The sequence below is a fragment of the Pteropus medius genome, unplaced genomic scaffold, assembly GCF_902729225.1.
Source record: "Pteropus medius unplaced genomic scaffold, Ma_sr-lr_union100, whole genome shotgun sequence".
Lineage (NCBI taxonomy): Eukaryota > Metazoa > Chordata > Mammalia > Chiroptera > Pteropodidae > Pteropus > Pteropus medius.
This window is the reverse complement of record NW_024350926.1, coordinates 1,692,991-1,720,328: the sequence shown is the minus strand read 5'-3', so window position 1 is coordinate 1,720,328 and position 27,338 is coordinate 1,692,991. Positions and strand designations below refer to the sequence as shown.

Sequence of the window (27,338 nt, the reverse complement as noted above, 5' to 3'; positions counted from 1 at the left end):
AAGTACTGTTTGCTGATGTAGCCTATGCTATAAATAGTAAAGTACACGGCTAAATTTGTCCTGTAATAATTTATTAAACAGTCATCACACTAATAAATTATTTTTGGTTTTGAGCAATGAGTCAGTTCTTAATTAGTCACCATAGGGGGAGAGAGGGCAGTCAGAATTAACCTGAAGCTTCAAATTCAAATATGATTAATGTCTGGAAATATTAAGTCATGCTGTATTTTATAATTATTTGATGAGCTAAAGCAAAAATGATCCTCAAATAACCTTTCAAATAACAGGTCAAAGCGATATCTCCTTTTATTTACAAGAGTTTAATAATATAGTAAGGTTAGGCTTTTCTTTGATATTGAGTCTAAAAGAGTGACTGATACCATTATCTAACAAGAAATTATTTTTGAAGGAAAAAAATATGATTCACCTTTGCCCACCAGCTTGACAGCATAAAGTAGGTATTAACATTTTCATCTCCAAATTGTTCAGCCACATAAAGTCCCAGCGATCCATACTTGTCATATATATTTCTCTTTGACAGGTCAGTAAGTATTGTGTGGGCATTGTTGATTTCTTTAAACTTTTCAGCAGCAGCTGGATCATCTGGATTCTTGTCTGGATGATGTTTCAGGGCCAATTTTCTTTTTAAAAAAAGTGAGGAAAAGAGTTATTTGACAAGAATTACAATGGCTTTTTCAAAGGGCACTATTTCTTTGTACATCCTTTATACATGAATATACTGTCCATGCATGTTGAGGTGGGGTACTGATCAGCTTCCAGAAAAGTAGAGTATATCTTATAAATCAATCTATACAATAAATTGGAAAAAAATCACACTTATTTCAGGAATTAAAGTATTGCTGGTTCAGAAATAGTGAATAATTAAGCCACTCGGCATCAAGATGCTTAAAAAGTACCAATATATTTAAAAGTATAAATCATGGTGTATAATCCATTCTAACTAAAGAATTTTTTTAAATGATCATTCATTTTAAATTTGTTTAACCAAAAGATTTTTCATCTTTCATTTTGAGAGATATTTAGGGTATCTATAAATTCTTATAGATTCAATCAATGAGACTTTTTTTACATGCAGAATTTGTGATGAACTTTTGCTAATAGCACAAATGCTTATTTTGTCATTTTTAAAAGCTTTTTAATGTTTACTATATTCTAGCAGTATTATAAGGATATTTTAAGTATTAATTCATTAATCTTTACCACAGCCCTATGAGATCGGTATTATAATGATTCCATTTTACAGATGAGGAAATTTAGCCACCAACAAGTTAAGTAACTTGCCCAATGTCACAAAACTAATAATTAGAGCCAGGCTTTGAACACAGGCAATCTGACCCTAAGCACATGCTCTTAACCACCTATCTGCTGCCTCCTATATATTTTTTAAATTAAAAAATGTAAGGCATACAGAATGTTAGTAGGCCATTGTGAGGACTTTGGCTTTGGGTCTAGGTGATATGGGAAGCCATTGGAGCGTTTTGAGAAGGAAAGTGGTATGATCTGACTTTAGGTTTAGAAAAATCATTCAGTCTTGAAGAGGACAAAGGCGAAAGCAGGGAGACTGTTTTAGGAGAAGTTTATAGTGATTCAGACCAGTGTGGTAGTGCAGGATGTAGGGAGAAGTAGTTGGATTCTGGATATATTTTGAGGACTAGCTGGATTGGATGTGAGATGTGAAAGAAAAAAGAATCAGAGATGGCACCAAAGTTTTGACCTGAGCAATGAGAAATCTGGAGTTACTATTTAATGAGTTAGCAAGAGATTTTTTTGTAGAAGGAAATGGTTTGTTAAGGTTCAGAGTTCCATTTTGGACACCCTTGAGATGCCTATTAGAATTCCAAGTGGAGAGGGAGGAAGAGAAACCTATGAGCCTGGAGTTCAGGTAAGAATCTGTGTGGGACATGTACGTTTGGGAGTTAGTTCTCAGCAGGTAGATAGTATTTAGAGCTATGGAACTGGAAAAGATTCCCAAGAAAGTAGGTCCAAGAGAAGTCCAAAGACTGAGCAAAGGAGATGAAAAAAAAAAAAAACATGAATGACGTAGAAGGAAAAATCTGGGAAATATGGGGTCTTAGGATCCCAGTGAACAAAATATTTCAAGGAAGACAGTGGTTACCTGTGTCAGATGTCATTGACATGTTATGTATGATGAGGACTAAGAACTGATCACTGGTGACCTTGACACATGTGCATGCACACACATACAAATGCATACATGCACATATACATTCACCACAGACAACTGTATATATGTGTTAATATAGGGAAAAATTAAGCTGAAAAATAAAAAGAAAAGAAAGAAGAAAACGGAAGGTTATAACCACAATTAACTGTGCTTATAGATGCACATTGGGGTTTTAGGTGATTCTCTGTTTTTGCTTGTTGAAGAAAATATACATATTACTTGTGTGGTTTCCTCCCTAAGCGTTTTTAAGCTCTGGTTACAAATTTTGTGCCTCTTAATAGGTGGAAGTTTAGAGTTTGTTCCTTAAATGACCCACTACAGACTGGAGATGGGGAAAGAAAGAAAGAAGTCCTCAAACTTTAATGATACAACAGTCATCATCAAAGGCTTTAAGTGGCTTCTTTAAGCACATTACTTTTAATTACTCAATATTCCTGGAGTTCTCATTCTGTACCCTGGAATACAATTGCAGCATTTCCCCTTCTAGTTCCAGATATCACGTCCGGAGCCAACCAAATGCAAGGGCTGTTACTTCTGCCTTGAAAAAATGAAATCCCTGGTAAATGGCTCTTTACATATATTACTTTGTTTCTAGTGTTCAGTTGTAGACTGATACAAACTGCCCAAGACAGCCAGAGAAGCCTAGTTTCCTGGCGCATTTTAAACTGCTTGGATCTTTGTCAGGCTCACAAGGGCAGACCCAATCAACCACTTATCACATTCCTCTAACAATGGAGTTGGCAAATTCAGAGAGCTGCAGTACCTCTCTTTGTAACAAGTCCAATTCCTAGTCGTCAGCAGCATTTTGACTCCTCTTGGCAGATACTCTTGGCTCTGAGGAATGCTTTGGAAATATGGCTAGCAGAGAGGCAGCTGCCAGAATTACACAACTGCTCGAGGAGGTAGTTGATCAATGACCCACCCCCTTAGGAACCGTGTGTAACATAAGAAAACAAGTATGGGATTTAGGGTGAAAGGAAGTGCTTGGAGTACATGTAAATGTACTTTTACTCACCTATTTACTTTAAAGATATTTCATATAATTTCTCATTTTATACTTAAAAGTGGCATAATATTCAACCAGAATGTGGGCCTTTAATTTTAAAAATCTCTACTTAGTCACCTCTTAATCAGGTATGGCTATAACTAATATCAGAAGTAGCAACACCTCCTCTAATTTCCACTTCAAAATCCAATGACAGCTGTCAACTGAAATGCATAGTGAATTCAGTGAGTAGCAGATAAGATAAACCTCAGGCCCCTAAGATCTACCTATTTTGAGGCAGCAGAATAATTCTAAGAATTATAATGTTCTGCCTAGTTCTCCTTCCTGTACCACCTAGCACTCAAGTGAGATCTACCTACTATTCTCTACCAATTTCTGAATCACCTAACTCCTGATTCTGACCAAGTTGCCCCAGCTCTAGTCCAAATCTATCTCCATGGGGTTCAAATGTCAGAGGAGACCCTCTTTTTGTGGGAAGGCTGGCCTCTGAGCCTCAGGAAACTAAATTCCACCATGGCATGGCTATGTATGTAGCTGCTTTTCCCCACTTAACACATATTGAACTTTCTCCAGTTACCTTCAGATACTTCCTATTTCAAATATTTTCTTAACTGCTGTGTGACTTTCTGCTAAAATATCTCAATAAAGTTTATTGCCCCTCCATTGTCACAGAAGAAAACCACCTGCTGCCTAAGACAAAAGATAAGAGAGAGGGTGAGGCATTGATATCTTCCTATATCCTACAACCTTTAAAACCACCCTCATGGGAGAGCCAGCATTTACTGCAAAGTAGCAAAAGCAAAATCTGAGCTCATGTTAGTTGTAGACTATTCTTTCTAGAAAAAAAGTGGCTATGATGGGAAGGAGACTGATGGTAGGTAGGAAAATAACCGCTATAAACCAGAGTTTGCAGGTGAACAAACCCTATATTAGTAACCCTAGATATATGGCAAGTACTACAGCTATGGAACTCAATAGTTTGTCATAATACTGGAGGTTCAGTGGGACTCCTGTGCTCTCTTGGACTCAGGCAACACTGAAGTGAAAATATAAGAAACCAGTATATGAGCTCCAATGCACAGCTCCCTGACATTTGGTATTGAAAGGCATTTTAATGTTTGACAATCTGGTAGTTTTTTATATATCCCTTTATAGTTTGATTTTAATTTCTAATTTTGGATATCCTCTATTTAAGTGCATGGTAGTCTTTTATCAGTGCTTAGGTTGATGCGTAGAATTAAGTTTTAAAAATACATATTTTAAAATACATAATTTAAAAAAATACGTATTTTGTATATGAATCCTTTGTCAGTTATATGTATTGCATATATATTCTCCATTTCTGGGGGCATTTTTGTTGGTTGTTAGTTTCTTTATGGAATCTTTAAACAAACAGAAATTCTTAATTTTAATTTAGTTGAATAAATCTTTTTCTAAATTCAGGAAGATATTGTCCTATAAATTCTAAAATTTTTAAATCTTTATAGATTTGTCTTTCACATGGAAGTCAATGATCCATTTGTAGCTGATTTTTTAATGTGGTTGAAGGTAGGCATCCAGTTTCATTTTTAAAAATGGATATCTAACTGTCCTACCTAATGTAGGTATCCAGTTTCATTTTTAAAAATGGATATCTAACTGTCCTACCACCATTTATTTAAAATTTAAAATTCTTTTCCTTTATTTCTAGGCTCTCTGTTCTGCTCCATTGTCTATTTGGCTATTTCTGGGCCAATAACAGTCTTAAATATAATACCTTTTCATATCATATTTAAGATGTCTTAGTATCTTAAAGAGGGAAGTTTTTCTATATTGTTGTTCTTCAAGAGTTATACAGGTGGCTATTCTGGGCCCTCTGCATTTCAACCAGAATGTGGGCCTTTAATTTTTTAGAATTATTTTGTCAGTTTACACACACACACCCCACTGGGATTTTTATTGCAATTGCATTGACTTTGTACATTAATTTGGAGATTGACATATGTACAATATGTCCACTTATTTATAACTTTTATTTATAACATTTATTTATGCATATATTCTAATTGATTTATTCCTAGGAACTTAATTTTTTTGGTGTGGTTTTGACATTAATTTTTTTAACTCATTGCATATATAAAAGATTTTTATACAGTGATGCTTTTTAGCCTACAAACTTCCTAAGCTTATTTATTTTAATAAAATAATAGGTTCTTGTATATTTTCTGCATATGCAAATCATACAATCAGCAAATAGTGATTGTTTTTCTTTCTTTCCAATTCCTATGTCATTTACATTTTTCCTTATTTTATTGTTCTGACTAAGACCTCTAGTAAGATGTCAAATAAGAATTACTATAGCAGGCATCCTTCTTCCTTCTTCTTTTACAAATTAGAGTGAATAGATCTTGACTTTTTACCAAATGCTTTTTCTGCATCTGTTGAGAAGATATGTTTTTTTCTTTTAATCTGTTAATGTAATTGATTTTCTAATGTCAAGCGAAGCTTGTGTTCTGGGATAAACCCAACTTGGTCATTTTGTATTATTTTTTATTTATTGCTATACTTAATTTTTTAATATGTGTATTGAAGTCTATAAATTTCCTTCTAAGTGCCACTTTAACTGCATTCCACAAGTTTTGATATGAAACATTCAGTTCTATATATTATCTAATTCTAATTATGGTTTCTTTTACCAATGAATTATATTAAATTATACCTCTCAATTTTTAAGCTTATCAGAATTTTCTCATTATCTTTTGTTTTTGCTCTCTAGCTTTATTTCACTGCAGCAAGAGAACATTTTCTATATGATTTAAATCCTTCAAAATTTGAGACTTGCTTTATGTCTCCTTGTATGTTCAATTTTTATAAATGTTCCATGTATACTTCAAAGTATGTGTTCTGTATCTGTTGGGTGCTCTGTTCTTATATGAGCATTAAATTTTGTTTGCTAAATTTTGTTTAAATCTTTTATATTCTTAGCCATTTTACTGATCTGTCAAGCAAAGTGTATTAAAATCTCCCACTAGGACTATAAATTTGCATATTTTTCATCATAGTTGTCACTTTTTGCTTTTATATTTTAGACCATGTTCTTTAAAAGCATACAAATTCACAACTGTTATATATTCCTGGTGAATTGAACTTTTATCATTATGAAATATACCTCTTTATCTCTAGTAATAGTTTTTGTCTTTACTTTGATATTAATAAAATTACACCAGCCTTCTTTGGGTGGATATCCACATAGCATATATTTTTCTCTCTTATTTTCAAATTTTCTGTATCCTTATATATTAGATCTGTCTTTTGTAAACACCACATAGTTTTGGTTTTTTTTAATTCATAATGACAACCTTTTTCTTTTAATTCAGTGTTTATTTCCAATACAATTATTGCCATCTTTCAGGTTAAATCTACTACTTCATTGTGATTTTTGTCCCGTCTAAAACATATGTTCTCTCCTCTCCTATTTTGCTTTCTATTTGATTGATTTTTTTTTCATTATTATACTTTATCCCTCTGTTGCCTTGGAAATTACACATTCTTTTATTATTCTTTTTGGGGTCTTCCTAGAGATTACCTAATTCTTGATTTATCAAAGTCTAATGTTGATGTATTTTTGTCTTCTTCCAAGACAATATAAAAGTTTTAGAACACTCACACTGTTATCTCCTCCCAATTAATTGTTTATTAATTGTATTAATAACAATTCTTGAGGGTTTAAAAGACTTAGAGAATAAGTCTTTTAAACCCTCAAGAATTGTTATTAATACAATTAGTATTTAATGATGTTTTATACAATTAGTATTTGTGTACATTTATTAACATATTTTGCTATTTTGGTACCATTAGTTATTTCTTACATCCCTTATCATCCATCTAGGATCATTTTCCTTCTACCTATGAACCCTTTAGTATTTCTGTTAGTGCAGGTCTGCCAATGATTAATTCTTAGAGTTTTTGTTTAACTTAAAAAAATCTTTATTTTATCTTCATTTTTGAAGGGTATTTTTCCTGGATATAGAATTGTAGGCTGTCAATTATTTTATTTCATCACACTGAAGATTTCAGTCCATTGTCTGCTGGCTTTCATTATCTCTGTTAAAAATTTACTTTAAGTCCAATTGTTGCAAAATTGAGGTCATCTTAATTCAAGATTAGGAATTAGGGGTTGAGATTTTCTTGGTCACCCACATGGATCAAAGTCCATACAAGACTGATATTTCCATTACTTTTTTATGTGTAACGAGCTACAGTAAGATTTAGTAGCTTAAGACAACAAGCATTTTATTTATTTGCCTACAGTGCTGGAATTGAGTAGGACTAGCGGGACAATTTTTCTCACTCTATCTGGTATTGGCTGGGACTGCTCAATTGGAACTGAAGAACCTACTTCCAACATGACTTCCCGACCTGCTGTAAGCAGGTATACTGGCTATGGCTGGGAGCTTAGCTAGGGTTTTTCCACATGGGTAGGTAAGGTGCCTCAAAATATGATGGTCTCAGGTAGTCATATTTCTTCCATGGTGGCTAGCTTAAAACAGATTGCAAAAGTAGAAGCTGCTAAGCATTTTAAGGATTTAGGTAAATTATCACTTCTGCCACATTTAATTGGTTAAATCAGGTCAGAGAACCAGCCAGATTCAAAAGGACTATACAAGGATGTGAATACCAGAGGACATGGCTTGTAGAGGACCACTAAAGAATTATCATCCATAGATGCTTTACTTTCATTTGCCCTGTTTCCTGAGGTGCAGATTTTGGAGTCTAAATAGAATTGTAGGACTCCCATTCTTGTTGGGTCAGGGTCCAAAAAAATTTCCCTCATCTTTGTAGAACCTGCTCAGCCTCTCAGCTTCTCTTCTCCCATATCGTGACCTTGTCAGCAGTAATTCTTTACTCTCAAAATGCTTTTAAGATGTATATTTTAAAATATAACTTTCCTTTTAGTTTTTCTGGTTGTTCTCAGCAGAAGGGAGAACTGGTGTAAATTACCTAGCCTGTGATCATCAGAAACCCCTGATTTAGAAAATCCTGGCTATCTTTTATGTTTATGTTCTCTTCTTTCAAATATATATTAATTCCACAAAAGGCTTTACACCACTGTTATATAAATGAGCCAAAGATTGCCTCTGTGTTGACTCCTACAATGTTTGTTTCTTTACTGCAAGCTGAGACCCATTAGCTCAGAAGCCTCCTGGAGCCCAATTCAAATTTTTTATACATTCGATTATTTTTAAAATAACCCAAACAAGCAGATTGTTAGCTATTTCGAGCCTGCTTCACATACCTGTAAGACCTCACCCCATATCTGCTGGAGACTCCAGGTTGCCATGCCCTTTGGAGCTCTCTGACTCAGATACTCCTTACTATGCACCCAAATAGTAAGCCCCCTTTCCAACCTACCCTTCCTCTGAGATTTTCTTTGCATTCCTCCCCTTCTGAAGGCGGCCCCATGCCATAAGTCTCTGAATGGCCTTAAGCTGTGAGAGACTTTCTGTCTCCTGAAATCCAGTGTTAAAACACTGCCCAATAAAGCTCGTTGTGTGCTACTGGCTCTCTTGGGCGTATATTTTTCCTTAATCACCCCTCAGGTCTCTCAAACCCCCTACAAGCATTTCGTGTATTTGTACCCAGTACAGTTTCACTCTGCACAGAAACTTTAAAACAGTATGCTGCTAGAGAAAGCCAGAATTAGAGTGTTAGTGGGGCTCAGGGAAGCAGGAACCCCAGGCCGGGATTCGTATAGAGTGAAGGGACAGAATGGCAAGGTCAGGGCACCATTTGGTTTCAAATTGCAAATAATGATGTCAAAACTACCTCTGCTATAAAATCATTTCTGAACATGTGCTACCATGTTCAGATGTATATGATCAAGATATTTGACCACAAAGGCTCCACCAAGGCCCTCTGAAGGCTACATTATACAGTCCCATGATTTCCTCACCTTTACAGATGGAATATCTAAGCAGCTCACCCCAGAAATTGTTACAGTATTTTCTGGGATCCATAGTCACATTCATGATTCAAGACAGGTTGCATGAGATAGCAATAGGAACCACGAGTGATCTGTTTCAGAAAACTGGTCTGTATCCTCAAGTAGCGTCGCACTGAGTGAGAATCAAGTGCTGGCCTCTAGCGGTAGTCGAGACAGCGGTACCACTGTACCTCAGCTATTCCTTGGCAAATCTTCCCAGATTTTTACTGGAATGTGTAATAACTTGACTTTATGGGGCATTATGCCAGACTGTGTTTTTAATATTAGAGTTAAAAATACTTAAAATTTTTAAAAGTTCAAGTGCCAATTGATAGAACTTTGTTTTCTGGTCACTACAATTCTTTTCAATGGCTAATTTAAGAGCCAGCTTTTTACCCTCCCTAATAAGGTAGAATAGACGGGACTATATGTGCAAACACAGTAGATATAATGTGTCCAATATTAGAAGTATTTGTCTACAGCAATTATAAAAGTACTACTTTAGGGAATGAGGACCTGAAGTTCTGACGCCAGTAGGCAACAGACAGTCTTCAGCAGGGCACTAACATCTTTAAGTGATATATTTTAATCCTTTTCCTCCCCAACCCACAGCTCACTCAATATACGAGAGATGCATATGATTCAAGATCTCTGTATCTGGCTCAGGATCTCAACAAAAGTTTCTGAGCCTCTAAACTTATTACTTTTGGTGGGGGGAGTGGATTTTGCATTCTTATTTTTTTTTAAGCCAGCAATCTCTATTGAACTCTGAACATCAAGGGAGAACAAGACTGGAAAGTAGAAGAAATGGCTGTACAAACCTCTCCTACTTCCATTCCAGTAGCTGCTGTCAACACTGGTTCAAGTTAAAGCCCTCAGTGAGCTCTCGCTCTGATGAGTTGCCTGAGGATTAGGGATGCTGAGCCCTTTTTATGTACCACCTGCATGTCTTCTTTGGAAAAATGTCTCTTCAGATCCTCTTTTTAATCAGATTTTTTTTTTTTTGCTATTGAATTGTATGAGTTCTTTATATATTTTGGATATTAAACCCGTATCAGATACATGGTTTGCAAATATTTTCTCCCATTCAGTAGGTTGCCTTTTCATTTTGCTAATGGTTTCCTTTGCTATGCAGAATATTTTTAGTCCTATTTATTTATTTATTTTGCTTTAGTTGTCGAATCCAAAAAAATTATTCCCAAGATCAGTGTCAAGGAGCTTACTACCTATGTTTTCTTCTTGGAGTTTTATGGTTTCAGGTCTTACATTCAAGTTTTTAATCCATTTTGAGTTGATTTTTGTGTGTAGAGTAAGATAGGGATCCAGTTTCATGCTTTTGTATGTGGCTATCCAGTTTTCTCAATACCATTTACTAAAGAAACTGTCCTTTCTCCACTGTATATTCCTGGCTCCTTTGTCATAAATTAATCGGCCATATAGCATGTATTTATTTCTGGGCTCTCTATTCTGTTCCATTGATCTATATGTCTGTTTTTCTGCCAGTACCATACGGCTTTGATTACTATAGCTTTGTAAAAAGGTTTGAAATCAGAAAGTGTTTTGCCTCCAGCTTTGTAGTTCTTTCTCAAGATTGCTTTGGCTCTTCAGGGTCTTTTGTGGTTTCATATCTATTTTAGGATTCTTTGTTCTATTTCTGTGAAAAATGCCATTGGAATTTTAATCGAAATTGCATTGAATCTATAGATTGCTTTGGGTAATATAGACATTTTAATAATATTAATTCTTTCGATCCATGAGCACGGAATATCTTTCCATTTTTTTTTTTGTCTTCTTCAGTTTCTTTCAACAATGTCTTATAGTTGGTTAGTTTCCAGATTCCAAAAAGGTTTATTCTGACAACTTTTTTCTGATTTTTAGTTGCTTTTATGGAGGAGCGGACTTTTTAGAGTCCCTTATTCTACCATTTTCACTGACATCATTACCTATTAATAATTTTAATATCTATATCAATTTCAGTAAAATATATTAAAGTTTATAGAAAACACATCCCTTTGAAAGTATACTTCTATTATTTATGCTTCTATTTTCAGAATACTGATAGACATAAAGCAGACTAAAGGAACATTTTGGCACCCAAAAGAAGTAACAATTTTCACTGAAGTCAGTGTTGTACCTTTATGTTTTTGCTTTTAAATTATGTTCACATAATTTCTTTCAATTACTGTATTAGAGTATTTGGTTTGACACTCATTGCTAAAGGAAGCATTACTTTTCCTCACTGACTTATTCATTTGTGCTTTCATACATGCATTTATTGACCAATTATTCATTAAGCACCTAGACCATCAGGCATAGCTATAGGTGCAAAGTATTTGGCAGGTAATAACATATGCTGAATTATACCATATTTTATTTTACTGACAAATGACTTAAGAAGCAATTGGGCTTAACAGTATTGCCAGAAAGAGGTACATTACATTACCTTAAGACCTATAAGGCCTCCCTTTCAGATCTTACTATTTTAACCATCAGATGTATAATACGGACTTTGCTAGTAAATACCAAAAGCTACTTCTATCTCAGTGCAAGGACAGATGTCATACTACCTGGTATGTGTAGTCATCCCCTGGGTATGCTGATCCAACACTGTCTGAAGCTTAAAGCTCTGTGCTTATTCTAGATCCCCTTTCTACATCTGTATTTAAATCCCAACCTAGGACTAAGAACCCTGAATTTCATCCCCGGCCTTCCTTCTCAGACATTGACCTTTGTTCCATCCTCCAGTATAGCCCATCACTCAGATTCTGGCCTTCAAATCTTTTGTATTCATGGTAGCTGTTCTAAATTCAGAGATGTGATGGTTAAGAGCAGTGGGCTCTGGAACAAGGCAACCCAAGTGCCAGTATTAACTCCAGCACTACTGCTGTGAGATTTTAGACAGCTACTTAACCTACCTTTCTAAGTCTATTTCCTCAATTGTAAAATCGAGATAATAATAGTAACTACACAAAACAGAAATGTGAGAATTAAATAGAATAATAAACACAAATTGCTGAGCATAGTGCTTGGCACATAGCAAGCATTCCATTTATGTTGGAAAATGGCTTGCCCATCTGGCTTTTCTTTGATTACCTTTGACATAAATTAGCAAAATTTGCACTAAAATTAAGTCCACATTGATTTTCTTGGGGAATACTTCTCTAATCCCTAGTCCAGGTTAGCTGTCTTTGTTACATACTCTCGTGGAACCATGCTTTTTCCTCCGGGGCACTATATCTCGTCAGTACTTATACACTCATTTTTGTCATTATTTGTCTCTTTCACTAGACCTCATGTTAATGAGATCAGTAACCATGGTTTGCTTATAATTGTATCCCCAGAACATAGCACAGTGCCTGGGACAGGAATGAATGATGGAATGAAGCATTCACTTTCATTTAAATGATTAATATGAATCTTATGCTTAAGTTAATCTATTGCACTCGCCAGTCTCCCTTGTTTGGCTTGTCTTTCAGTACGTATCTTTTAAACCTTACTAAATCTGACTCTTTATAAGGTAAGCTCTTTAAATGGTACAAACTATGTATTTATATATAGATACAGATAGTTATGAAGTATTGCTCACAGTATAAGTATCCAATACTAAATAGGTATTGAGTGAATGAGTGAGTTAAAAAAAAAAAGTCTTTGATCATAATGATTCTAGTGCCTCGGAACAACTGAAATTGAAGTTACATGAATAAGAGGATCAAGGAGAAGATTTGCCATGGAGAAGGGAGGTTATGCAGCTGACCTAGAAAATAACTCTGACATAGCCTCATATACTCTTCTCTTCAGTGGAAGGTTTTAGAATTCAGGAAACAAATTAGTGCTTGATAGAGATTAATTTCAATTTATCTTGTGAGCTTGAATCATCACTTGGCCTTGTAAATATTTACAATTCTTCTATTAGCTATGCATTCCCCTGACATTTACACTTTATTCATCAGCAGCCTCTGTTATGACCTGTAATTGCTAATAATCATGGGTAAAAGCAGCACAGATTGAGGTTGCCATAGATCACTATGGAAATGACACTCCTTCCTGCTCCTTGTGAAAACAGCTTTTGACTCTGGTCTACTCTGAGGCAACTCCCCTCTTCAGTTATGGAAGATGATTTCCAGAAAGTTCCATGTGAAATTGAATGAAATAGAAGAATCAGTTGAACCCCTGGATATTTGGTACCTTGTCAACAAGGAGAAATTAAGTTCACCCATGAGGCACAGAGACCCAGGTGCTGATGTATAAAACTAGTTCATTCTGATTTTGTGGTTCTCTGAGATGCTAAGAAAGAGCTAGATCTTTGTCTGATTTCCCATTCAGTAAGTAGGCTGGCATTTTGTTAGTTTCTTGCACCAAGAACACCAAGGAACACAAAACGTCTCAACAAATTTAAGAAGACTGAAATTATACCAAGCATATTCTTCGACCACAGTGTTTTAAAATTGAAAATTAACTGCAAAAAGAAACCAGAAAAAAAAATATGTGGAGATTAAGAACACCGGGGAAATCAGTCAGCCTCCCTTTCATGCATCTTCATCTTGTTTTTATCTAATTTCAAAAATGTGCATGTCCATGTAAATAAAAACTAACAAGTTATATATGAGATGTTGAATACTCGAGACTCACATTCTCCAAATTGCTTAACAGTCTCTTGCATTTTCTGCAGAGTTTTCCCTTCCTTTTTCCCTAACAACTTGAAGGTCTCACAGCCATACAAAATGCACCTGATCCCAAACTGAAACTATGGTCTTTCCTTGATGATCTACCCCTCTATTTACGGGGTCAGTAAATGACTCCCTGTTTAGCTAGGTGGCCAGACATTTGAGAATGATCCTGAAGAAACTGAGAATATAATCAAGGAGAAATCCCAGAGGTAAAATCTACTTGCTGACCAATTCATTCTTGTTTTTGGTAAATATTAGCATGGTGCGAGGGTTGGAAGTGCAGTGGAAGACACAGCACAGTGCCCACCCTCGGGGAACTGATAGAGTGGGAGAGGCAGAATAGAAAAGGGAATTACAACGTGTGAGGATTTCATGCTCTGATGGGACAGCACGAGGGGCCATGAAGCATATAGATGGCCTCAAGTAAGGCCCCCTACAGGCCTCCTTCCCCCCAAACCCACCTAAATGGCTCCTTGTAATCATTCCAAGTATGATGTTGGGGTCTCTCTCTGTCTCTCTGTCTCTCTGATTCTAACGTTTTGCTTATAAGCCCCTAAAATTTTGAGAGATCATTCCATCTACATTCTAAACTTGGTGACTAAATTTTTTTTTATCAGAGTAAACAGATGAAAAGGGTATACATTTAGGCATAGTACAAACATTGGCATGTTAAAATAAAAGTTTGAACACTCTTTTTAAATGTATGCAATAGAATTTAAATATCACAGAATCTAAATATTCTCCATACACACATTCATATTCTCTCTCTCTCTCTCTCTCTCACACACACACACACACACACACACCACTCCTTGGAGAGTGTCCTTGAGCCCATGCCCTAACTAGTTTGAAGAATGCTGTTCTGTAGGGCTTTTTCTATAATCTCTTATGTATTCTTTGTGGCAACCAGTGCCCATGTGCTAGACCATAAACATTTTACATGTATCATCTCGTTTAACCCTCAGCAACCCCCTGAGGTCAGTATCATTGTCTGCATTTTACTTATGAAGAAAATGAGGCTGAGAGAGAAAAGGGATTGAATCCAGGTTTTCTGACTTCATACTCTGTGCTTTTAACTGCTACTTTATACTTAAAATTCACTGCCAACCAGGGATTTTAGTGTTAGAATCAAAGTGGAACACGTCAAAAACAATGCGTAACTTCTAGCACCACACCTGCTTTGCTTTTCTCCACAACACTACAATATCTAATCTACTGTATGTTTTACTTATTTATTTATTATTAAGCTTCCCCACTCCCCCAACCCAGAATATAGGCTTCAGGAGTGCAGGGATTTTGTCTGCTTACCCAACGCATAGTAGATGCTCGATAAATATTTGTCAACTAATGAATAGAACTTGCTGATAGAAAGCCATTAAGATTGTGAGAGACTCTAGACATTCTAGTAGCTGCTAAGTGCTCCAATCAGCCTTCATGACTTCTGCTATAATTTGATAGCAGTATGAGGTATAGTTCAACAATCTACTGAGTTTGGAGTGAAGAATTTTTATGTGCCATTCAATTTCAAGAAAAGGGGGACCTAATCACACACCTAAGGGCTTACTGAGCAGCAGTATAATGGCAAACTATTTACCTTGCTTGAGTTACTAAGAATACAGAACAGGTAGCCTTTGTTTTAGGGCTTTGGTAGGGATGCATCTTTGAGCCATCACGGCCTACTGTTTGTGGCTGGGAGTTTGAGCACATCAGAGTATGCTTGGAAGCCTGAAGGCAGCCTCCCAGAAGTCTCTCAAGCCTAAAGAGCCTTTGAGAAAGTAATCTAAGTCATGTACCTTACTGGGGCAGCCACAGCTGGGTAAATCTGATGAATCTGGGGCAGCCTGACAGAAGCCTATCTGAGGGTGGGATAGGAACTGCAGAATCTTCTTGAAAAGGAGATTCTTTGGGACGAAAGAGCCAGGTGTGTTGAGCTTGACACAGGAGCAAAGCTTTCTCTGTCAGAGAGGTTGGAGATTCTAAGTATAGTCTCATTACTGCTAGTCTTTGACTCACCCCGAGCATGCGTTTGGGTCCTGTAGAAAGAGATTTACAAGAAAAGATGGAAGGAGCTTTTCTACCAAACTTTGGCACTCACTGGGAATTCTGAAAAAGGGTATCACAAAAAGAAGGGGGGCATTTTCTATATCCAGTCTTCCACCCCGCAGTGGGCAGCACGGCAGGCACTGGTGACTCCCTCAAGTCTCAAGGTAAATAGCAGAGGTGGCTTCTTGGCCTGGAGAAATAATCAGAAAACTTGGGCACCAACTTTTAGCAAGGAGTACCTGCTATGCCTGCCAGTCCTGGTATGGTGGCACAGAATAACAGCAGAGCAGCCGTGCCCAGCTGAGAACCAGTGGAGCTGCAGCAGCAGAGCTTAGCTTTCCCGGAGTTGTGCCTAGCAGTGACCACGGACATGCCCACTGAGTGAGTGGAAAGAAGATATCATCGACAGGGTGGTAACTGGGTTTGGTGAAGCAACACTGCTACGAGGGCTTGAAATGGCTCCTGGATTCTGGAGTCTTTCTCAGGGGAGACTCCTAGAAGGACTTGGGTGGTAAAGACTTGGCAGGGAACCCAAGTTCCTCAGTCACTTGAAAGGGACCAAAGCCTGGTATGGGGGTTTATGTAGAGAACAATATTTGAATTTCTTAGTTCAACAACCAACTATCTCCCCAGTGGTCCCACCATTCACTAGTATCTGTCTCCCCTCCTTCACCAGCTTCCTGACTCAAATTCCTTTTGGCGCAGAGAGACTACTTAAATTGGGTGAGAGGGGAAAACAGTTTAAAGTTACAGCAAATATGTGTAAGATGGGTAGCCGCTTAGCCATTCCAGCTGTATTTGATTAACTCAAATGAGTCCCCTTCAGACAGCATGCAAAGGGGGAGTAAAGACTTTTAGGCAGTGGGAGAATAGGGGAGAATATTTGCTTATCTCATGCAAACACTGTTAGGATTAAGTGACATCACCCAGCAATGAGAAAATTGAATTAAATGAGCCTTAGACTTCAAGCTCCTTGGTATGATTATGCTCTGCAATATCAAAGGCAGATTTATTCCATAATGAAGGCTGTGGATGAGAGTCATACCATGAGTCTCACCCTGTGGTATGGCACTTTTGACATAGAACAGAAACTCACTTCGTGCTAGATAAATGATTTTTGAACAGTAGCAGCAAATGGCAGGATAATTTTAGACTTTTAAGGACGACGAGGATATCTGTTCATTCATAACAGTACCTGGTATTTTCATTGTGCTTTTCCACAAAGGGCTTCACACACTGAAAAAAAAAGGTCTCATTTCTCTTTAAAAAATCTCAGTGACAAGAGCTTCAGTTCATGATGGATTGATACAAGAGAAGCCTTCCTATTGTCATTCTTCCCAGCTGTCCTTTGAGGTAGCTGGAGACTCAATTTATCAACTGACTAATGAAGTATGGTTGGTTATACTATTGTAGGAAAACTGATGATGTAGGAAAGAAGACGCTTTATTCATAGGAAGATTTATGATAAAGATTTATAGATGTAGAAAGGGGCTGAGATAGGTCTGTGAGGCTGTGATTTATGGTACTTCTTTAAAGGAATAAGGAACTAGAGATACTGTTAGTGTCCTTCCCAACCATGTATCCCCTTCCCATAGAGTTGGATCCTGTGACCCTTGGTAACTAAGGTAGTGGAGGCTTGGAGCATATGACCCAGCTAGGTTGGTTAGAGCCTTGCTCCAGAAATTTGGAATTGGAGCACAGCAAAAACTGAAAAGAGGACAGGAACCAAGATTATTTCCATCCTCTCACCACTAGCTACCCTCCTGGGACCATGGGGTTTTCCTGAGAAGCTCTAAGTTGGTTCAAAAAGGCAGCCTCAATGAAAAACAACCTAAACATTTATCAACAGGGGACTGATTAAAGCATAGGCCATCTATGTCATGGATTACTATGCCACAGTGTGAAAAGAATGGAACGTTTTATGAACTGATTATTCCCAAGAATGATCTCCAAGACATATTCTTAAGAGAAGAATGCAAACTACAGGATAAGAGTGATAATCCATCACCATTTGTATAACAAGAACGGAAAAATATAACATATACTTAGACCATTTACATTTAATATAATTATTATGTTAGGGCTTAAGTCTACCATTTTATTATTTGTTTTCTATTTTCTCAATTTCTCACTCCTCCATTTATCCTTTCTTGTCTTCTTGTGGGTTATTAGAACATTTTTAAGGATTCCATCTTGATTTACTTGTAGTGTTTTGGTGTGTAGTGCTTTGTATAGTCTCTAAGTGGTTGGGTGTGTGTGTGTGTGTCACAGTGTATCACAATGTATCACAGTCTACTGATATCAGTGTTTTGCCAATTTGAGTGAAGTGCAGAAACATGACTCCCATTTAGGTCCTATTATCCTCCCCACTTTTAAATATTAATTGTCTTGAGTATCAGATGATGTTATAATTTTTATAAAAGTCATCATGTAATTTGGAAAACTCATGAAGATAGTCTATTGTATTTACCCATATTTCTGCATTCTTTCCTTATCATTTTCTTTCTTTTGAAGAACATCTTTTAGTGAAGAGTAGGTCTGCTAATGATGAATTCTTTTGGTTTTCCTTGTCTGAGCATGTCTTTATTTCCTCTTAATTCCTGAAATGTAGTTTCATCAGACAGAGAATTCACAGTTGATAGTTCTTTTCTTTTAGCACTTGAAAAATGTTGTCTTAGTTCTTTCTGGCCTCTGTTGTTTCAGATGAAAAATCTGCTGTCATTTGAATTGTTCTTGTACAGATAATGTGTTGTTTCTCCATCTGCTTTCAAGGTATTTTCTTTGTCTTTAGTTTTCAGAAGTTTAATTATGGTGTGTCTTGGTATGGATTTCTTTAGATTTACCCTATTTGTTATTCACTCAGCTTCTTGATTTGTAGGTTTATAGATTTTGCTGAATTTGGGGAATGTTTAATCATTATTTCTTTGAATATTCTTTCCATCCCACTCTCTCCTGCCCTTCTAAGACTCCAATGCTATAAATATTAGATCTTTTGTTATAGTCTCACAGGTTCCTGAGGCTCTGTTTTCAGTTTATTTTCTCTTTGTTGGTCAGAGTTCATTCCAATGATCTTTCCTCAACCTCGCTGATTCTGTCCTCAGTCATCTCTACTCTACTACAGAGCTCATCCAGTTAGTTGTAGTATTTGTTATTTTCAGTTCTATAATTTCTATTTGGCTCTTTTTTATAACTTTTATTTCTCTGATGAAATTTTTATTTTTTATTTGTTTGAAAGGAATTTGTAATTGCTTGTTGAATCTTTTATATGATAGTTACTTTAAAATACCAGATAAATTCAATAAAATACCAGATAAATTCAGTGTGGGAGTCAGATGACTGATTATCTTACTCATGCAAGTTGTGATTTTATTTGTTCTTTGTACAAGGAATGATTTTTATGTGGACATTTTAGCTATTGTGTTAGGAGACTCTTGGTCCTATTTATATATTTTTTATTTTAACAGGCAGCCACTTTGAGTTTAACATGCAGTTTTTAGCTTACTTTTGTGGCCTGCAGTTCCATTGAAAATCTAATTTTCAGAGCCTCTATGGTGCTGTTTTGATCAGCTTGGTTTGTCTCCTGCATCTGAGGCTGCCACTGGCACTTTTGGTACTAGCTGAACGAGTGAGGGGAGCATCTCTGGACTGGGTTGTCTGGTGCCTTTAGGTATGGGAAGGGAATCTCCAGGCTGCAGACATGAAAAACACATCCTAGGCTGGGTGTTTGTTGTGGCAGAATCCGCCTTGTTAATATCTGCTGTCAAGTAGGTAGGGTCCCTCGGTGAGAGAGGGAGGTCTCAGCGTGGTGGGAAAGTCCTCTGGCTGGTTCTTGTTAAGGGGGATGTTCAATTGGTCCCCTTTGCTCTTTCTTCTGGGCTTGTCTAGAGTTGTTAGCAGGACTCCAGTTCAATTTAGAGGAAGAATAAGACTACCTACATACTTTCCATTGCTAGAGTGGGTATCAGGAAAGGCTAGCGCAGATAATCTTCTCTTGGGTGGGGAGGCATAAGATGCCCAGCCACCGTGTTGTTCCCTTGGTACTATGGTACCTAACCAATTCATCTCCTCTTTCTACCTTTCAGGGTTCTCTTATGTTATTTCTAAGGCTTTTAGTCATGCTTAGCAGGGAGGACCAGAGAAAGACAAAACTATACCATCTTGTCCAGACCAGAACGTCTGTATAAATGCCTATATAGGTATAAGATCTCTCTAGAGAGGTATGCAAGGAACTGCTTTCCCTAGGGAGGGAAGCTGGGGAATATGAGATAGGAGAGAGACTTTTTTTGTGTACCCGTTTATATGATCTTATTTTAATCAGGTGAATATATTATCTATTCAAAAATAAAAATAAAATATAAAAGAAGAAAAAAAGTCTTCTAACTCAGCCTTGTTTTAAGAGCACAACCAAGGATTACAATAGAGGTCAAGCAGCGTATGGATTCAACAGTTGGTAATTTTATTAAATTTCACTGACTTTTAATTTCACTATATTTCGACTGCTTTGATCCAGATCTCTGAATATAAGAATAATATTCTCAGTGGATTTTCAGCCTGCTCATACACTTCGAATAATTTGCAGAATACAAATGTGTAATTTAGATAGAAATAGATGCTTTTGGCAGCATACTAGTACCCTAATCAGCTGAAAAAATAATATTTGTTTGACATTAAAACAAAATTAATAGCAAGACGCTGATTACATGAAAAGACTTTAGGTTGTAATTATTAAACTTGCAAACAACTCAGCATAATTAGTGACTTAATTAGGATATGACCTGAAATTTTAGCTTAAAAAATTAATAAAGGCAATTAAAAGTCACATTTGTAAAGTGGGTTTTAAAACTTACAAGATAGTTAAATTTCACTTTTTTCTTATTTTGGGGAGCATCTTTGTAGGTATTAAGTTTACAGTGCAAGTACTTTGATTCTCAGCCCTCACTCCTAGCACAGTGCCTCAGTCTGAAGCCTTAAGAGTCAAATTTAGTGACCCTAAATTAAAGACATCCACCCACAGGAGGCTGAGGAGCTCCCAGGCACACTCGTAAATAGCTCTAGGGCACAATAAAATAGCAAAGACTCTTTGTCTCCCCAGTGCCATAAGTGGAATATAAACTAGATGGTACATATTGATTCTGATCAGATTCTGCCATTTTCACAGAACTATTTGGGTCCAAATGGCAGTTTTCGCCACTGTCATTTATTCTCTAACACATGCTTCTTGAATGCATTTTGGGTCCCACAGTTTACCACATGGTAAAATTTCTAATCCAAAGCCAAAGAATTTTTTATCAGTAGATAAAAATGAATAATTTAATGAATTTTGGTGAGCTAGTGATTTAGGAAAAAATAAATCTGGATTCCTAACTTTATTCCTCATGTCAAAATAAACTTTATAGGGATCAAAGATTTAATATAAAAAATGTAAAATCATAAATGTACTAGAAGATATGGGTTAATATTTTCATAATATTGTTATCAGGACAGGCTTTTTAACCATGACAGATGAAGCAGAAGTGAAAGATGAAGAATGTAGATGAATCCAATTTTCTTTTAAAATGTCTTATCTAGACAGAAAAAAAAAACTAGAAGGAAAAATATCAATGATAATTATCACTAGAGATAGAATTATGGATAAATGTTATTGTTTTCATTTTTAGTAATTTCCAATTTTTCTATAAAAAGTAAACTATTTTAGTACTCAGTCTTATTTTAAAAAATTCTTTGGAGTTTTCAAGAAAAAAAATTTCAGTTTTTCCTCAAGAAAAAAAATTTCAGTTTTTCCCCCAAATAGCTAACTAGATGAAAGATCAAAATCGAAGATTTAAAAAGTATAGCATAGAATATCCTCTCCCTCTTTCTCCTGCCTCTCTCTCTCACTGCAGGCTGCTGCACTTTCCTAAGGCCCAGCATCACAAGACAGTTCTTTCATAAAATTGGTGCTGTGCCTCTCTATCCCTAACGGCCTGTGTTACAGAACAGGGAACATGAGTTCCAAAACTCTGACTTCCTGGTCCTACCAGGACGCTTACATCTTTAGTTGGAGGCACATGCCAATCACAAAATAACTATCACTAGTACCATAGAAAATGTCATGATTAAACTTCCTCTGTACCTGTAGGTTTTCTTAATTTCTTCATTCGATGCTCCCTTATGCAGACCAAGAATTTCATATAGAGCTTCTCCAGATGTTGACATTGTCCGCTGTCTTTGGTTAGGTATGTTACGTGCCATTTTCTTAGGCTGCAAAACCAAAGAGGGTAAATAGCCATGAAGGTTATGCATACTGGATCCCACTCTCTAAAGAAGGTAGTTCATTTCCAACCTTTGTAAAATGACAATCTGAAGTACATTTTTGTGCTAGTTGCAAGGGAGAGGATAAAAGACTTAGGACTGCCCAAAGTAGAGCTTCTAGTCAGGGTATTAAAGGCTACAGGCAGCCATGCAAATGCATATGGCTTTGTCCAAATGGTTAAATGGAAGCAAGTTGTTATCTAAATACTCGACTAATTCAGAATTGTTGAGAAACATCCCTCACAGGTCAGGCATATGTAGATTTCTTTTTGCCAGAAATAATAATAACTACTTTTTTTTATGTTTTCCAAAATTAGCCAGCAATGGAAGTAATCATCCACCTCACCTTTACTCTATTGGCCTCACCTTGTTAGAGCAAGAGTTTAAAAAAAATAAAAACAAAGCAACTTTTTGTAAGTATCAAGGAAAAAACACCCTGGTCTCATCTGGGAGTCAGTTTAAAACTTCTCTGTTGCTATGTGATGCCAGAGGCTCCCACAGTGCTCATGGGTTGGAATATTGGCCTTTCTATGAACTTTCTCTATCATTTTGGAAATAAAAATGTGCCTAAACACATGTAGTTATTCCAAGAACTAAATGAATTAATATATTAAAACAAAACTAGACACCTTTGTTCATGGCAACATTATTCATAAAGGCCAAAGGGATTGGAAACAACCCAAATGTCCATCAACAGATGATTGAAAATGTGGTATGTGCATAGAATAAAATGTAATGTTTTTCAGCCATTAAAAGGATGGAATTCTGACACAAAAGGGCAAATATTATATGATTCCTCTTATATGAGGTACCTTGAGTAGGCAAAGTCACAGAGACAGAAAGTAGAATGGAGGTTACCAGCAGGTAGGGGTGGGGTGGGGAGGATAGGGAGTTATTGCTTAATAGGTCCAGAGTTTCTGTTTGGGATGATGAAAAAATTTTGGAAATAGATATTGATGATGGTTAAATATCACAGTGCGCTTAATGCCACTGGATTGTACACTTAAAAAAAAAGTTAAAATGGTAAATTTTATGTTATATTTTATCACAAAACCAAAACAAGAAAAAAACATAAAAACTACTTAGATTGCCAGCTCCTCCAATCAGTAGTTCCTTAAAAATCATCATCCATCTCTTCGCTCTGGGCTCTGTGTACCAGGGCTCAGGAGATGGTGTCAGAGCTGTGGAAACTTTCATGTTCAATGTAAGGAATCCATGTATAGTGACAGTGGTGGCCTCAGCAGAGCCCAATAGGCACGTCCCAGCATCAAGTGGCTCGGTTGGAGCCAACTTCCTAGCTCTGCTCCCACCAGGCTAAGGACCAAACTAACACAGTCAAGAGCAGACCCACCAAATGATGTCTGGAAGATTAGGATGATCTTAGAGGCCCCTGAGACCCCAACATTGTACAGTGAGTGCTTGTAGCCTTAAGGAATTCAATTAAGAAGAACAACGTGAAGACCTTCAAACTGTTTTTGTAAGCTTTTAGCTTCTTTAGGGGAGAAAAGGAAGCCAGTACTGAAGAAAGTCAGACCCCAGCCCTGAAGATGCTGAGGACAAAAATGGCCTGAGGGTGTGACTGTGGCATGACTCCATTGTACTCTACTCAGCCTCCCATGTATGTGGGGCCCCTAAAGGCCAAAGGAGCCCTAGTCCCAAATCCCTGGTTCACATAACGGCAAGAGGAGAGAAAAATCCTGACTTTCTTTCCACAAAGCAAAATCTAACAGACGTCCACACTGACTGGCAGCCCTCTCAGTAAATTGTAGCACTTATTTTCATGACTGCTATATCTTATCTGTCTCACTTACCCATCACAATTTCCCTAGGGAGTAAGCAATTAAAGGCTTGGGGCTATCTCACTCATCCCTGTGTTCCAGTCCCGCATCTCGGCCCTGTCTTGGAACCACAGTCCAGCTGACTATTCACGACTGAAGAAAAAATTGCCTGAGTAACTGACATCCTCTACTTTCTTTCCTGTCCTCTCAATCCTGCTGCCACCACACAAACATAGGCTCAGGATACTGATGCTCTATCCCGCATACCCACCTAACAGTTCCCAGTAATGAAGGCAATCAGCCAACTTCTCACAAATCATACTGTATGCCAAGAATGAATGGGATTTGGAAAGTAAGGATTTTTGTGTGGATTGGTGGACAAGGAACAGGGCCATTGTCATCATGCTTCTCTCTCTGAGATTTTAAGGTCTTGCTTGATAGCAAGATCCCCAGAGTCACTAAGAATATATCAACATAAGTATTCAAATTCTAAAACTGTAAAATATGGAATTAGAAGTCATCTAAGACGAATTAACAGATGCCTTCTGGGGCATTCTGGCCAGAGATCATTGTAGTAAACAACTTTACTATTAGCCTATTAGGTGCCCCTTGTCTGGGGAATTCCTAAGTCCCTACTGCAACATATGCTTTTCCTGAGACCTGCCTCTCACTCTTATATCTCAGTTGAGTAGACCAGGAGTGAGTAGCTGACCCAAACCAGACCACTCAGAGCCCTTCCCTAGGATATTTTTTTTTTCTGATAGTCAACAATCTCACGGATGGTAAAACCTGTAAAAAATGTAAAATTTGGGTATTGTCAGCTAGCTTAAAATGAGAGAGATTGAAACTGACTCACAAAAGAGCAGTATAGAGCCCCAGTGGGAGTCCAGTCCCCTGGTCCCCTGGAACTCTTCCCCTCCCACAGTTTGTCAATTAACCTTTCCTTGGAGTGAGCCAGTAAAATTTCTCCCCATACACAAATTTATACAATTTTTTTTTCTTTTGAGCATATTATCTAGATTTTGGTGACTGTCAACCAAGACTCCTCAGTGTCATGTGCTCTCTCAATTAAATACCAGTAATGGTTTGATGGACACCTCTGAGCCAGGCTAATAACCCATTGTAAGTTTTTCTCAAATAACTGCGCCTACTCTTCCTCTAAATTGAATGTGGCGTCCAGGTACTTGGGAATGAATACTTCAGGAAAATAACAATGATATACTAAGAGAGTCAAACCAAACAGATTCAGAAATATTGTATACACATTACTAGTATGGATAAAAGGAGCAGTGATAAATCTGGGTCAGGAAGCTTTCATAAAGAAAGCCTAAAGATAACTTATTCAAAAGAAAACTAAGAAGAAATGAAAGTATGGCAAATAGTTACTTTTCCTTTATTTTTCTATATGTTCAGCATTCAAAAGAAACAGCTTCGATTTGAGGGAAAAAAATGTATTCACTCTCCATCATCTGTCTTATGAAATAAGACATGTCATGGTTCCCATAAATCAACAGATAGTCTTAAAATCAATTCTAACAAGGTACAGACATGCACAATTTCCACTGTTGTGAGCATTGCGCTCTGTGACCAGCTTTGATTTCTTCTTGAGTCTTGCTGTCTCTAATCCAGGAAAAATTTATAGGTTACTGAAGATAATCAGCTAAACAGATTATAACACCCATAGCAGACAATTCAATTATTTATTCAAAGTATTTATTCAAATACCTGCAATGCAGTCCAGGTCTTTAGGGAGATTGCAGATTAATATGGGATACAAACGGAAAGCCAGTAATGAAACTAGTGTTCAGGGGTTAAAAGAATACTGAATATAGAGGTCAAACAGAACAAGAAGGAATCTTCTGGTGGACAAGAATTCAGCTTTGTGCCACCACAGAACCTAGGATTGTGCCTGGCACATGCTAGGTATGTGATAAATGTGTATTGGGTAACTAAATGAAAATCAAGTAGTTAACCTGAGTGAGGATGTTAGGGAGAACTTTACAGAAAAGATGATATCTGAGCTGATAATAATACTACCACTTATTTCTGTAGAACTTGGCTACATTTTTCTATTATGGCCCTTATATCTAAGCCTAACCTTGGGTCTGCATGGACTTGTAACTCTAGCCAGTAACTCTCTTGATCCTCTGTTTACATATATAACATCAAAGAAGACTTCTGGGTTTGGGGACTGAAAGATAAGGGAAGGCATTTTGACAGTTTGACTGGGACATTTTTTTTTTCAAGGCTACCTCCTTCAAAGTTATCCCAGGTCTGGGACAAGAGAGATGGGGTCAGTTGGTGACTACCCCTAACCGCTTCCCGAATAGTGCTAGAAACAGCCTGGGGTTCATCCTTCCCTATCCATGGCCATCTGTCTGCACACTCCTCTCCTAGTGGAAAAAAGGAAGGCAAATTTCATCTCTCAAATAATTTCATACATAGAAATTCACAGCCAAGGAGACATGATAACTGTCTGTTCCTTTGGTTTATGTACTTTTTCAAATCATCTCTGCAATTATAAATCTAATCTCACTGTAATCCATACCTCCTAAGTGCAGTCTGGTAGCTGACTTGCTTTATGGTGTGGATTGAACAGTAGTCAGAATGGATTGTTATAGTTTGGAAATCGCTTACCATCTGTTTCATCTTCTTTGCCCTATTCCCCAAAGATTTCCTTTCAGACAGATGTCTTCAAATTAAGGTACCAAAAAAAAAACCAAACCAAAACCAAACCCCATTTATATCAATATTGGAACACAAGTTAGAGGACTTGGTCAATGTGGTTAGTAGTTAGCTGACTCTACAAACTGAAACATAAATGAACCAAAAGATGGCAAGGTTGCTTTCTGTGCATCAAGCAGCAACAACCTGCTACTTTTTCTGTTTCCTTGCTGAGCTAGAAACCAGATTCTTCATAAATTATTGATGTGGACAACATTTAGTTTCAAATTCAATAGAGCAATACATTGAAACCTTAGTTGTTTCAATGTGTGAAAATTAAGATATTATGCCCTGAGAATGCATAATAGTAAAAACATCCCCTAAAAACTCTCCTTAAATAACCTTAAGTAATGATTTCATACCCTTACTTAATTCCTTATATAAAATATAATTTTTATTAATCCTTTTTCTGTAGGCTTTTGAATTCTAATATTCTTATGTAAAATTCAAGTCTTTATTATTTATTCATACTCCCTCATCTATAAGCTATCCAATGGAGAAAAAATGTTGTCATGCAAAGTTATTAAGTAATTTAATTTTGATCATCCAGTACATGATACTTAATCTTCTGAACTTAAATTACTTTCTAGGTGCATTACAAGCCATTAATATCATAATTTCTTAAAGCACTAATCACTGTATAGTCACTACCAAACCACAT

The 27,338-nt window shown here is 36.8% G+C and overlaps 1 protein-coding gene across 2 annotated transcripts in view; it reads right to left on the bottom strand.

Annotated features, from left to right (window-relative positions):
* DNAJC5B (DnaJ heat shock protein family (Hsp40) member C5 beta) overlaps positions 1 to 27,338 on the bottom strand; it is a 183,410-nt gene that overhangs the window by 29,635 nt on the left and 126,437 nt on the right. For both annotated transcript variants that reach the window (XM_039841766.1, XM_039841767.1), the window contains 2 exons: positions 21,997 to 22,124; positions 428 to 641 (listed from right to left, as the gene is read on the bottom strand). In XM_039841766.1, the coding sequence (XP_039697700.1) occupies positions 428 to 641; positions 21,997 to 22,124 (342 nt within the window). The remainder of the gene's footprint in view (positions 1 to 427; positions 642 to 21,996; positions 22,125 to 27,338) is intronic.